Source organism: Anastrepha obliqua, chromosome 4, assembly GCF_027943255.1.
Source record: "Anastrepha obliqua isolate idAnaObli1 chromosome 4, idAnaObli1_1.0, whole genome shotgun sequence".
NCBI classification, from domain to species: domain Eukaryota; kingdom Metazoa; phylum Arthropoda; class Insecta; order Diptera; family Tephritidae; genus Anastrepha; species Anastrepha obliqua.
In genome coordinates this window covers 6,377,873-6,392,511 of record NC_072895.1, presented here as the reverse complement: position 1 = coordinate 6,392,511, position 14,639 = coordinate 6,377,873, and the positions used below count along the sequence as shown (strand labels likewise).

Genomic DNA, 14,639 nt, shown 5'->3' with positions numbered 1-14,639 from the left:
TAGCCTCACGAATTCTATCTTTGAGGTCCTGAATCGACTCTGGGTTGTTGGAGGAGACCTTCTCTTTCACGTGGTCCCAAAGAAAAAAGTCACAAGCTGTTAAATCACAAGATCTCGGTGGCCAATTGTGATCACCTCTTCGCTCTTCGAGAGATAACGCGGTTTGGAAACTTTTCGCGTAAAAGATCAATGGATCAAAGAGCGTTACTTGTGTGGCACGTAGCGCCGTCTTGTTGAAAATAAACGTTGTCCAGATCAATACCATCCAATTTCGGCCATAAAAAATCGTTAATCAACTCGATAGCGCAATAATTCGGTATAAAATAAAAAAAGGGAAATAGAGAAAGAAAAATAATCCTTGAAAATAAAAATAAAATGCCTTTTATTGAGGATCAAAAATTTTTATTTTTTTTATCTTAGTTTTTTTAATTCTGGTAACAATTCAAGTAAAAATATCGGGTCACGAAAAAATGTACAAAAAATCTGACACAACCGAAAGTGATTTTCCAGTACGATTTTTGTGTAATATTTTGTATGGAATGAAAAGATGAAGATGAAAGAAGTTGGTAAAAAGTTGTAGTAATATTACACCTTTAAATAGGGTTGCCACATAGCGTAACCATTAAAATTAGTTAAATCTGTCAACGATTTATAATATTATTGTACAATATGGGTATCAACCGTGGTTTATTATTATTCAACAACGCATTAGGTAATAATATTCACAAAAAGAGGTGCCACCTATTTCACAAATTAATATAAGTGAAATACTTAGGCTACTATTTATATCACAATAGGAGTATTAATCATAAAATATTCATTGAGCTTTAAACACAGAAATATACATAAAAGAGTTGCCATCTGTTTCAAAAATTAACATAAATTAAATACGTCGGCTATTATTTATATCACAATATAGGTATCAGTCGCGAAATATTCTATAACACACTAGATAATAATATTCATAAAAAGGGTTGCCATCAATTTAAAAAAAGGTTCTAAATTAAATGTGTAGGCTAATTTTTATACCACATATAGGTATCAGTCGCACAATATTTAATAAGACCTAAACTTAGAAATATTCATGAAAAGAGTTGCCATCTATTTTAAAAATTATTATAAATTAAATACGCAGGCTAATTTTAATATCATACATTATGGTGTATTATAATATTTCATTATTATTATTATTCAAAACACATAAGATAATAGTACCCATAAAAAGAGTTGCCATCTATTTCAAAAATTAATGCCAGTGAAATACGTATTATATATCACAATATGGGTATTAATCGTTCATTAAGCTTTAAACACAGAAATATACATAACAGAGTTACCATCTATTTCAAAAACTAATATAAATTAAATACCTAGTCTATTATTTATATCACGATATAGGTACCAATCTTAATATATTCTATAACACATTAGATAAAAATACTCATAAGAAGGGTTGCCATCTATGTAAAAATAGTATATAAATTAAATATGTGGGCTAATTTTTATTCCACATATAGGTATTATTCGCTCAATATTTATTAAGACCTAAATTAAGAAATATATATAAAAGAGTTTCCATCTATTTCAAAAATTAATGTAAATTAAATACGCAGGCTAATTTTTATATCACATATGGATACCAATCGCAAAATATTCAATAAGACTTAAACAAAGAAATATTCTTAAAAAGAGTTGCCATATACATATTTAAAAAAATTAACTTGAACTAAATATATAGGCTAAGTTTTATATCACAATTTTCGTATCAATCGAAAAATGTTCACTAAGAGTTTTATTCAGAAATATTCATTAATAGGGTTGCCATACATAAATGAAAAATTAAAAAATATGATATACTTACATATAACAAATTTAAATATTCCTCTTGAAGCTTACGAAAACATGATATTTTCTGGTTAGAGATCGTTAGCACTAACTATCCTTTCAATGAGTCGATTTTCAGAACTTTGAGAGAACTTAATTCGCTTTCAAGTCATTTTGGTCTAGATTTTCTGTCATTGTTCAGCATAATAAAGATACAAAATAAAAATTTCTACAAAAATTATTTAGTACTAAGGTGCATGTCCTCCCGCTTCTATGATGCCTTGTATGCGCCTAAGTAAGCTTTAGATGCTTTCCAGGTGTGCTTTATATGATTTTCTATGTATCGGCCGCCGTAGCCGAATAGGTTGGAGCGTGATTAGCATTCGGAACTCACAGAGATATCGTTGGTTCGAATCTCGGTGAAAGCAAAATTAATAAAAACATTTTTCTAATAGCGGTCGCCCCTCGGCAGGCAATGGCAAACCTCCGAGTGTATTTCTGCCATGAAAGAGTTCCTCATAAAAATTTGTGCCGTTCGGAGTCGGCTTGAAATTGTAGGTCCCTCCATTTGTGGAACAACATCAAGACGCACACCACAAATACGAGGAGAAGCTCGGCCAAACACCTAACAGAAGTGTATGCGCCAATTATTTTTTTTTATGTACCTCTGAGATGTATTTTGTGTGCGTCCACGTTAAGTTGGATCACTTATTTTCTCATGTGGCCGAAGTTCTTGACAAATTTAGAACTGTACTTCAACATATTTCATGCAAAAGCAACTTAGTTTTCATTCCATTTCGCAAGATTTTTTTATTTCCGTAAAAATCTCGTGCACTGTGGAATTGTGCGGAATTTATGCCACATCCATAAAGCAGTGTCTTTTGCAAAATCGATCGTCAGTCCAAACAAAAAGCACTTACCAAAAAACACATTTATATAAAAACAACAACAACAATAGCAACAAAATTTACATCATTTCAGCAATACAACACATTCGTCCTCACAATTCGTCACTGTATTTATCATTCATTGCTATGCAAATCACTTCTAAATCTAATACTATTATTATTATGTTGCTGTTATTATTGTCGTTCGAGGGTTGATTGACTATGCGTGCTGGTGTGTTGTTGCAGCTGGCGCTTTTGTTATTGTCAATGGCGCTACTTTTTATAGCTGTTGAAGTTCTTAAAGACTTTAGCTCTAGTTGTTTTTGTTGTTTGGCTGCTTTACTAGATTTTGTATGCTTGGTTTTGTTGCTGTCGCAGCTACTTCTGTTGCCATTGTGGCTTTATTTGCTGTTTTACTCTTTTATTGCCATTTTCCTACGCTTCCCGTTGAACCCACTTCTGCTTGTGTTTTTTTTTTTTTTTTTGGCGTTTTTGTCTTTCTGCATTTACTTTTGCGTTCTATACGCAGCTCTACCAGCATTGTCCGCGTTGTCATCGCTACAGGAATCCTAACGCACACAGCATAATTTGTATTTTACTTCTCCCACCGCTGCATATTTTCAGGCGTGCTGTGACACAATTTGCCGCTGCTTTGCATTTTAAACTTTTTTCTATATTTTTGTATATTTATGTGTGTGTATGGCTGTGTGTGTCTGTAAGCACATTTTAAGTGATTTTCTTTTACTTCTCGTCGCTTTTTACTTTGCCACTGATTTTCTTGGCAAAATAACTAAATCGCTGCTAAATCTTCTTGCTGCGCTTCAACGTCGTTGGTGCTTTTAAGCAGCGCTCTTTAGCGAATTTGGACCAACGTTTATAGCAGAAACTTTATTTTTTGATTTTTTCGTTTCCTGCTTGGCGTTTATTCGGATTCGCTCTGTGTGTGCTTCCAAAACTGATGTTTCTACTTGCCTGGTTTCCAGTGCTTTCGCTCCATTGCCTCTTATTTTTCTCGGTGCGTGTGCTTTCTTATTTTCTATATTTATTTCTATCACAGTAGCCCCTCTCCTTTTGTGTGTTTAGGGTTTTACTGTTGTCCATTAACATGCATTAAAGGGCTTTACCCGGGTGGCAGCGCTCTAACTTACTCAAGCCTAAGTGCCACGCAATGGCTTCAATGGCAGAGTTGCCTACGATTTGCTGCAGTTACAATCGCTCGATGCGTGCGCAAGGCCCTTATGGCCTTTAATGCTTCCATAACATAATTTTTTAATACCTGCCTTCCATTTTTTTTCTTCCTTTTATTTCTTTACATTTTTCCCCACTTATAATATTTCTTCATATTTTGTCCGGCGCACTAATTACTCAGACTTTATTAACTAATTTCCCTTTCAAAATATGTCCATGCCCTGTCCCGGTACTGACCTCACGAAATGCTTAAAATTTCTGGCAATAACTTTGCCTAATTGCATTTGTCATTGAGTGCCGCATTTTATTTTCGCACAAGGCGTCATCAAGTGACGAGTTAATGCGCCACTAAATGCCACGTGCAACTAACGGTCGGTACACTAACACACACACGCACACACACAGTAATAAATATGCACACAAATACCCACACCTTCGAAAGCACTTACATCTACATAAACAGCTGGTTGGGAGTATCAGTTGGCTAGGCACTCACTGGGGTTCCCTAGCTAAATGCGAATGCAGGACGTGACTTGCGTACGTGGTGTGATTAAAATTTACAACACACTCCACTTATTTGCAAAACACAAATGCACGCATGCACACAACTACATAACTACACAATCCCTACGCAATCTCCAACACTTACAGCAATTGCCTTGTCGTCGCAAAATTGCCTACTCTTCACATTTTGTTTACTGCTGCGTATGAACCCTGCAACACCCTTGGTCGTGGCAATGACGCCGCGGTCATGGATAATAGCCACACAACATTGGCTACTGCACAACACACACACAAGGCCAACATGCAGAGCAAAAGTGTTTGTAAGTGGCATTTATGTCGAAAGTGACACTGATGCCAATTTGTGTATACGTTTGTCTGTCCAGCTGCCACTGGCCCCTGGCTGTGTCACTCTGTGAATTATGCCCCAAAATTAGCTGCCTGCAGCCAGTCCAATTAGTGAAAATATTTATTGTTCCTAACGAGGTGAACAGAAAAAAAAGCAAACAAAAAAGGAATGAAGCTTGGAAAAAAGAGAGTTCAAAAAATTACTACTCAGAGATACCTGATTAACAAATTTTTGTTGAATCTTACGTAGCCGCAGCGTCATAATATCCACTATATTGAAAGGAGTTTGATGCAGTGCTGTGACGATGTGCTCAACAGTGTATCTCAGTTGCCGCTTTGTGAAAAGTAAAACATTCCAAAATCGGCCTAAGGCTAGGTTAGGTTAGGTTAAGTTGATATAGTTGCCCATAGAGAAGGCACGCTTGGACGAAACTCAAAAGTTCGTCCTTTGTGCTATCATTGCAAAGGAGATAAGAAGGCAGGGAAGAAAGAAAGAAGGCGGAAGGGGGGATGAGTATTTGGTGAAGGCAACCGAACGATGAATGATTTACGGTACTGATGATGAAATCCATCAGGTTTTTAATATCAAGACCTGCTATATCCGCAAGAGTAAAAAAGAGATGGGGGCTAAGTTACATAAATTTAAGGCAGTGGAAAGCACGGCAGCTGAGGAGAAGGTGCTGGGTCGATTCCACCTCATCCTTCATACAGCTATCACATAAAGCACTCGAAGTAATTCCGAGCACATTCCTGTTGGCCAATGTCCTGTAAGGGCATCTATGTAACTTGAGAGCTGAGATTTTGTTAACCTCAGTAGATCCACTCGTGGCCAGAAAGATTTCACAACCTTACAGGTTTGTCTACTTGCCCAGCACTCGCTGAGTTGCCGTGAAGCCCACCTCTCCAGGAGCAGTTAGTCAACGGGATCTCAATCTGCTCATTTCACGGGGTAACTACCTCACAGGTTCTCTGTCTAACCAGCTCATCTGCCTCGCAGCTTACCGCGATGTCACTATGACTAGGTACCCAGATGGCCCTTATAACGAAAAATAAGGCAAGTGATGGCGTTTACTAAATGTTTACTCTTTGATCATAGCATAGAGCACTGTACAGTCCGTACAGAATATATGAAGAACTGGACCATAGTGAAAGTCATAGATATTTTAAGGATGACATAGAAAAGTTATAAAATTCATTAATTTTTAAAACCGGAAGTAATTGCATTATGCTTAATAGTCTGTGCAATAAAAACTGCTCTTTATGTAATTTCAATGAGAAGGAAACAATCCAACATTTTCTTGGACGATGCCCAATACTAAAACAATAACGCTGTATGGCCACCGCGGACTCGGCGGCACACCTCCATCCAATGGTCAAAATTTTCGATGACGCTGAGGCATAATTGATGTTCTATGCCGTTAATATGCCGAACTACCTCATCCTTTACCTCTTGAATTGTTGCTGGCTTATCGACGAACACCTTTGCTTTCAAATAACCCCAAAGAAAGAAGTCCAACGGTGTCAAATCACATGATCTTGGCGGCCAATTGACATCGCCGCGTGGTGAGATTATTTGGCCATCCAATTGTTCGCGCAAAAGAGCCATTGTTTCGTTCGCTGTGTGACAAGTGGCACCGTCCTGTTGAAACCACATATCGTTTACATCTATATGTTCCAATTCGGGCCATAAAAAGTTCGTTACCATCTCACGATAGCGAACACTATTCATAGTAACTGCCTGACCGGTCTCATTTTGGAAAAAATACGGCCCAATAATGCCGCCGGCCCATAAACCGCACCAAACAGTCACTCTTTGTGGGTGCATTGGTTTTCGACAATCACTCTTGGATCATCATTCGCCCAAGTGCGGCAATTCTGCTTATTGACGAATCGACTGAGGTGAAAATGTGCCTCTTCTCTGAAGATGATTTTCTTCACGAAGTGGGCGATATGCATTTTGATTTGAACGCCCGTTTTCATAATAAGCCTGATTGCATATACAATTCCATGGTTCAAATTGAATTAGCTTGAAATTGAAAAATATTAAATGAAATGCAGAAAAAAGCTTGACGTTTAGGTGTGGTTTATATTCAATATCGGCCCTTGAAATTTAACCACCCTTTATAATTGGCGCTTACACGCTTTTTGGCTGCTTGGCAGAACTCCTCCTGCTATTTGTGGCGTGCGTCTGGCTGTTTTTCCACAAATGGAGGAACCTACAGTTTTAAACCGACTCCCAACGGCCTTTTTTTATGAGGAGCTTTTTCATGGCAGCAATAAAAATTACTTCTTCTAAATATTGACCGCTGCCGTTACCACTGGCACTGGCCGAAGAAGTGATGTCGGCATGCCATTAACCTCGCAAACGATATTTTCATGTAGCGCTTCACTGGTCGCTGGATTTGTTTCTCAGGCCTTACTTCTGAGGTGCTTCTACAGAAAAAAGTCTATCAGCGTAAGATCGGGCGTTCTGGGTGGCCAAGATATGCCACCGAAACGTGTTATCAGCTTGTTAGTGAGGGAATCACGCAGTAGCGCCAATCTGTCTGGCCGTGTGTTTTGCTCTTCTTGCTGAAGGGGAGATGTTCTCTTATTTTTGACGGAAAATAAGCCCAGAAAAGACGTCAACCACGTAAATTGCTTGCCCTCAATTATTTAAAAAAAAAATATGGTCCAATTATTTCACTGCCTGACAATGCACACAAAATGGTCACCTTGGGTCTGTGTAGTGACAGTTGATATTTTAGAAGCGAGTTCTGTTCTTTATGTGACCTGTAACGACAATTTCGCTCACTTAAACTTTCATTTAAACGAAAATTGGCTTCATCACTCCAAAAAAAAAGATAGTACTTACCGTACTAAAGCGCTCCAATATTGTCTCGCAGAAATAGTAGGACTTAAGCAAACTGTAGGACTTAAGCGCTTGCACAACTTAAATTCTGGAGGGACGAAGTCTAAGATCCTTTCTCAATACACAATCGTTTTTGGAAGTCCCATGGCAGTCTGCGCTCTCTTGCGCAAGCATTGACGCGGATTATTGTGCAAACTTGTCGCGCCGAGTTCAGCATTTGTTCTTGTTGTCAGGCTGCTCCGTGGCAATGAACTGTTTGCCACCAAACTCGTTGTTCGGAACCTTCGCACCCATGAACGATACAAATATGCACTTGGGGCATCACATCAACGTCAGATATTTGAGATTTTTTGGAGGTTTGCATTTCAACCTTATGGCCTTTTGTGTCTCAAATATTGTAACGTGAGTAAGATCTATGTACGTGAAACAGTTGGCCTTGAAATACGCTTCGATTGCCAACGCACGTTTTTCAGCCCTCCACTGCGACGTTTTGACTCTACAACCCTCATGAATAACGAGAGGTTTGCTCCTCTCTTATATGATACGCTCAGCGGTTTTTAATTAAATTCGCTTATTTTAAAAATTCTAAAAAATATATCTAATTTGGAAATTCATTTAGCGTTTGCGGAAAATACTTCAATAAAAACAAAAAAAATAATAGTTATATCTAAAAATTACTGGTAGTAGAAAATTATCTTTCGATTAGAAACTCTTCAAAAGAAATCAGCCACTTATATTGGCGTGTACATTTAACCAAATAAAATAAATATCATGAATTTCTTTATTAATTTCTTTCCTTTCTTCTCTTTCAGATCATGTCAAAGATTTCAGCTGTGGGCCGCTGCATTATAAAACGTTTTATTTCGACGAGAATAACAATGCGTTATATGTGGGCGCTATGTAAGTATTAGAAAAAAAATGTTTGAGCTTCAGTAAGTTTAAGGGGAGGTTCCAGTCCAAAGGTCCGAAAATGAGCGTAATTTCATGATTTTTTTTTTTTTTTAAGAGTACATACCTATTTATTTTTTTTTTAACTTATATTTCATTTATTTGTCTATATTTTAAAAAGTGTACGAAAATTTTTCGGGAAAAATAACACAAAATGGCAGCTCCAGCCCTCACTGACGACGGTCGTGCGTGGTGGTGGACAGTGTGCACGGGGCACTCTACAGCCCTGCCAAGTGATCTGGAACGAAAAAACCAAGAAAAATCCTAAAGTAGATTAGATTTTAGGGATTTTTAAAAAACCCCTTTAAAAAAAAATGGGGACGCTTTGGAAAAAAAATACCTTTTTTGTCTCTTTTTGTTTCTTTTAACGTTAAAAAAAACAATACTAAAAAATTTTTTTTGATAAAAAACGCTTTTTGAAGGCCCCCTAAATTGAATAAGCTTTCATTTGAGCCGCCAAACGTCGAAATCGGTGTAGTCGTTGAAGAGGAATCGCGCTCCGCGCGCAAAAAAAGGTGTTTCGTGAAAAACACGTTTAAAGCTCCGAGCGCGCTTTTACCTGTTTTTCGGCCGACGCGCTCACACTCGCCTATACGCTATAACTCGTAAAATCAATTAGATAGGGAAATATTCTTTTGAGTACTTTTGAGTACACATTTTTAAGACCTTAAGGATGAAAATGAAACAATACAAAAAAGTAAGTTTTTTTGGTCGATTTTGACTAGAACCTGCAACTTCAGCCTTAGCGATTTTTTAATGTGTTCTTAGTCTATTTTCCACCTACTTTGTAGAAGTTGGTTGACTCTAGTTGGTTGACCAGTCTTTTTTTCGCTTTCAACACTGGAGTTTTGGTAACTTTTTAACTCAGAGTTAAAGCCTAAAGTTTCTTCCCCAATTTTGAAGAGCAACCAGCAAGAACTTGGATTATTTAAGCTGCCTGCCCTTTGACTTTTTACCTTTAGGCTCTCTCTGTACGGTAACACAGTTCTGGTGACGAATTTCTTATTTGTAGTTTTTTCTTTGGTAAGCTGACCGTAGTCATCTCCAAATTGGTCCATTTGCAACAGAACTCCCATTAACCTATTCTAATTGGCTGAAGGTGAACTTTATATTTAATTCCCCTTTGCTGTTAACTGCGCTGGTCGCTCACACAGCAGTCGTCTCACACTTGCAAAGCAACTGCAAGCGATTATTATGCTCGCTGTTAACTTCACGCTCTCCCAGCAGTCGACGCCCAATTGTGTTGTAATTGTATCGTATGTGTATGATGTTCAGGAGTGGGGCATCAGAGAGCATGTTCGTGTATGTAGGTGCTCTGCAGCCTCAAACATTCATCACAGCTGCTGATGGCACAATCAAGATGCTATTTTGTTAGTGCTTCCTATGTTTAGAAAAAGGATATAGCAAAAAAAAAAGACATTTTGCAAACCGTTTAGCTGTTCAAACACTTACTGCTCTCTGCAGCCCTCACGTGGTACCATAGTGGAATTATGAACTATTTGAAAAACGATATTTGGAAGTCAAAGTTTTCAGAATTCCTGAGTTTGAGAATTCCTTAACTACTTCCTTAAATCGACTAATAACTCTTAGGCTGTTATTTTTTAGCAATAGGCTATACATTATCTCAATCTGGAGGCCATCAAACATCATTGAGAAGTAATTAAATATTTCTTCGATAACCTCACAATCAACATCTGTTTTAACTAGCATATCAGAGTTGCTCTCAACTGTACTATACATTTATTTAGAATTACACAGTCCGGCCGAAATTGGGAACAAAGACAAAGTCTGTGAACAGACTACACTTTTCTAAAGGTTTTTAACCTGATTAGATAGATTTGAGGTTTGCACTAAGGTTTGCTTTTCGTGGTCTTTTTCGGCCTCTACTCATCACAGTACCTCATCTAGACCCCGTTGCCTTATTGAACTTGATATAGAGCTGAGTTGGACTGAGCGTGTGTGCCTTTCACTGCATTTAAGGAAAAGGTGCATTGAAGTCTATTGGGTCGGGGATTGGCTGCCATGATACTCAGACTTAATGTGCACGAATATTGACTATATTTGAGGATATGTAATATCATGAGATATTTTTTTTTCGCTCGCAACAGTATCTCCAAGTTTTCTCTTCTTTTTCTTTTCTTCTTCTTCTAAGTCTACTATAGTAAGATATCGTCTGTCATATCTGAGTGGCATCAGGCATATAAAATACACAGATATAACATATCTAAAACCTTCTGTAAAGTGTAGTCTGGTTCTGTGTTTTAAAGGTTAATAAATTTTTTGTCGGTCTGCGTTTTATCCAGCTGACATGTGAGCTAACGAAGTGTTTTCCAACGACAGCTTTTGCTTTTCCTTTACCAAGTGAACGGCATAACAAAAAACTCTTCGCTTTAAAAATATTTAATTTCATTGTTTTGGTATCAATATTCAGCCACTAAAAATTATTCGGAGCAAATTACACTAACCTCAAAAAAAAGTGCGTGTAGTCTAGTACACCTAACAGAAGTGAAACTTTCAAGGCAGGCAAGGAAAGAGGTTGTGACCCGAGAGAGAATGAGAGAGAGAGAGAGAGAATATATATCTGAATAAACTCACAACATTTGCAGAGAATACAAATATACAAAATTTACAAAAATCACACAAACCGCGTCAACAACGCGCACTACTCCGAAGGTTTATCACCCGCACAAACCCAGCGATTCCAGGACCGCAGCAACGGCACAAATTACCGCAAGGTAATACCAATAAATGCGACGTTGGAATTGATAGCAATTTAGAGTACGCACAAGCACCAGCCAGGAAACGGAAATAAGCGCTAAAAAGTAGGCTCCACAAAAAAAAAACGCCAAAAAAGTTGGGACAAAAAACGCCCCAAACAGTAGGCACCAAGGAAATGTAACGCCAAAAAGTAGGCACCAAAAATATATTTCCTACAAGTTTGCACCAACAAACAAGCGCCACAAAGTAGGCAGTGTTATTTCTCACTAGAAATTCGCAATCACAAGGAAAAACTCAAGAAAAATAGCCTAAAGCGTATCTAAGATATATTATATATAAGATATAGCTCTCTATCCCCTTTTCCTCTACGTTATATTTTTTTTTCTCTCTCGCGGAACGAAAATGCCCAAAACGTTGCATGGCCTTGAAATTTGACTCTCCATTCTCGCTCGTCCATCGACGCCTAAGAAGTTTCGCTTCAAAAATTGCAAATATATGTTATTTGTTACCTCTTACACATTTCATTTAACTACGAGTACATCAGAAATATTTAAAATTTTATTCCAAATTGGATGAGTATAATTTTAAATTTTATCGAAAACTTTAGAGCAACGAAATTATATCATGGCATCTTTTCAGTACTAAAATTGTGTAAAAAATGTAGACAAACATCTTTATCCTAGTTTTCAAAGTGTCATCAACTGAAATATTCATCAGTTGCGCTCACTTGTTAAATCATAATTACTAGTAATGATACTCCTGCTCCTCTCAGCCTACTCTCTCGCGCGTTCCCAGGTTAAAGCAGTTAGCGTTCCCATCGGGCCATATCAGTTCATAATTAAGTATGCCGACAGTGTTTCCAGCTATGTTTCAAGCTAAACTAGCATAAAATGGCATTGCCCCGTCTCCCTTCCCCTTTACCACGCACGCAACAAATACCACACTCTCCCACCTTCATATGGAAGTTTTTCAACTCCTCCTTTTTCATAGTAGTTTTGCGACTCTTCTCACTCATCGCTTGGCAGCGAGTATGTTGAATTATGAAATATGCGTCCGCTATGTGCAAAATGTGCGCAACCTCAAAAATTTTTGAACAGTTTCAAATTGCGCAACAACAACAATGAGACAGAGGCATACCACCGTGGTCCGCTTGGGTACAGAAGTGTAGAAGGAAGTAATTAATTGCAGCCGAACAAGCACGAAAATGTTCGAAGCATCGAGACTATAAAGCCAACCATGTCATAAGCAACAACAACACTGAGCACTGTACTCAAACAGTGTACACAAAAGCACAAAGGCCATAAAAACAGGAGCGACAACAACAACAACAAAATAAACTATTTGAAGTCATAAACGGGTTGATAATGACTGGAAAAATGATGGTAATTTCACCAAAGCACAGCATCCACTACCAAGTGTGCGCTCATCTAAACTGTTTAGCAGTGCCTTTTGGGCGTGGCGCGCATTGGACCACATTGCATGTGCTTTTTTGAAATACTCATAGTTGTGCTTAGCAACAGCGGAGCCGCTTGTATGGAGCAGCTATGCCAGCGCGACACTTTGTTAGATGCCAACTGACGCTGAATAGGAAGTTTTGATTTCCGCCACTCAATTATGAATTATGAAACCTAATGGATCCGGTTACTTTCGCATGCATGCTCATAATGCTGTGGCCGTGAACTGGCGCTGGTGCTTTGTTTCGCTTTAAATTTCGATGCTTTAAAAATTTTTAATAAATAAAATGAAAATGAAATAATAGTCTCAAGTGCGTATGAGACGTAAAGGTTTAATAACTGGCCACGACGAGCGTTAAGGTCGTTTAAAAGAAAGTCATTTGTGGTGAGCTCTTCAAGCGCAAGCTGAACACTTGTAAATAATGAATAGCTACCTACTCTCATGAAAAAAATTGAATGAAGATTTTGCTTCACTGAACTAGGGAACGGGAGTTTTCAGCTCCATAATTTCGATGAGATTTGAGTATATTTAGTAAATTGCTCAGGTATGAAGTTATAGCAATCTTTTTTTTAAAGATTATGATTCCATTTGCCGAATCGTTCATGACTATATTAAATTTAAGCATAACAGTAAGCTTTTAAATCTTAATATATTAGAATTTAGCTGCAGGTTTGCCCATTACCTGAGCTCTTTATGATCAGCGCATATCCATCTAATCCTTCATACTCTGTACCCATTTCACAGCAGTCTAAAGAAATTTAATGCATATGTGAAATGTGAATATATGAATATGAAACTAGTCCTTTTGTAAGGCTTTTCCTACTTTTTATGTAAGATAAGTAGTAACTATTCTATAACCTATTCCTAATAATAAACAAAGTTGCTGCCGAATTCCAGGCATTTCCCTTACTATCGTTTTCAATACATACACAAGTATGCATTTGCTCTCCTATACCAATTTATTTCACAGTATTTCACTCAGCTATCCGTACGTACATTCCTATGTGCATACCTAGAGCTGCACCACTCCCGCCTCTGTCTACGTAGCCACTTCCTTTCAATACCAGTGACTACTTAAAGAAGAGCATCAGCGAAATGAAGATTAATGGTTACAGTTGGTGAACAATTTAGCCGCATTATGACCTCGAACAAAATGAATGAAAAAAGCAACAAAGAAGCAAGAAGAAGCGAGCAGAATATGCGAACGTCTATGGGAATTGCTGCTCCCACACGAGTGACAGCTAACAAATGTTTGGCTTCGGCAGAGTTACTTCTGCGTGGAGTAGTAGTAAAAATAGTTAGTTAAGATCGAAAATCCGCGCAATTTAGAGACATCGTATTGCAATCGAGTGCAGAGAAGAAAAGATTAAATTGACCTTCGATTTGAATCTATTTAAATTAATTCTTAACCAGATTTTGAGCGTTCCTCGAGTAAATAAAATTAGATTAGGATTGGCACGTATTAAAAGTTATTTAAAAATTATAAATATTTTTATATGGACATCTTACAAGCTTTTAATAGTGAAATATTTTATCATAGTTGCCACCCTATTTTTAATATGAAATTGTTTTTAAAAATTTTTTTAAATATTTTGCATTACAGAAAAGGAGTGCACTAAAGGTTTTAATATTTAAATAATATTTATTGAGGTTGCCACTTAATATTTAATATAAAATTATAATTTAATTAAGTAAAGTTGAGTCTCTAAAATTATAACTAAGACTTCAAGGAACTTTTGCGTTCAGATAATTCTCTACTTTCCACTGCTATTAAGATAATTTATTTCTCTGATATCCTCTGTGTATGAGTAATATTGCCACTCATTTCAAAATTATTTGCATATCAAACTAAAAATCTATTAATAAATTTTGAATGATGGACATTTTAGGCATATTTTATATATTTCTGCAGCTCATAT

General features: G+C 37.2%; 1 protein-coding gene across 1 annotated transcript in view; it reads left to right on the top strand.

Moving 5' to 3' along the window:
- Positions 1-8,407: 8,407 nt before the first annotated feature.
- The window catches only part of LOC129246407 (semaphorin-2A-like), a gene marked incomplete at its 5' end in the record, with an annotated part of 88,053 nt that continues 81,821 nt past the window's right edge, over positions 8,408-14,639 (top strand). Inside the window, one exon of the mRNA XM_054885213.1 lies at positions 8,408-8,499. Coding sequence (XP_054741188.1) covers positions 8,408-8,499 — 92 coding nt within the window. The remainder of the gene's footprint in view (positions 8,500-14,639) is intronic.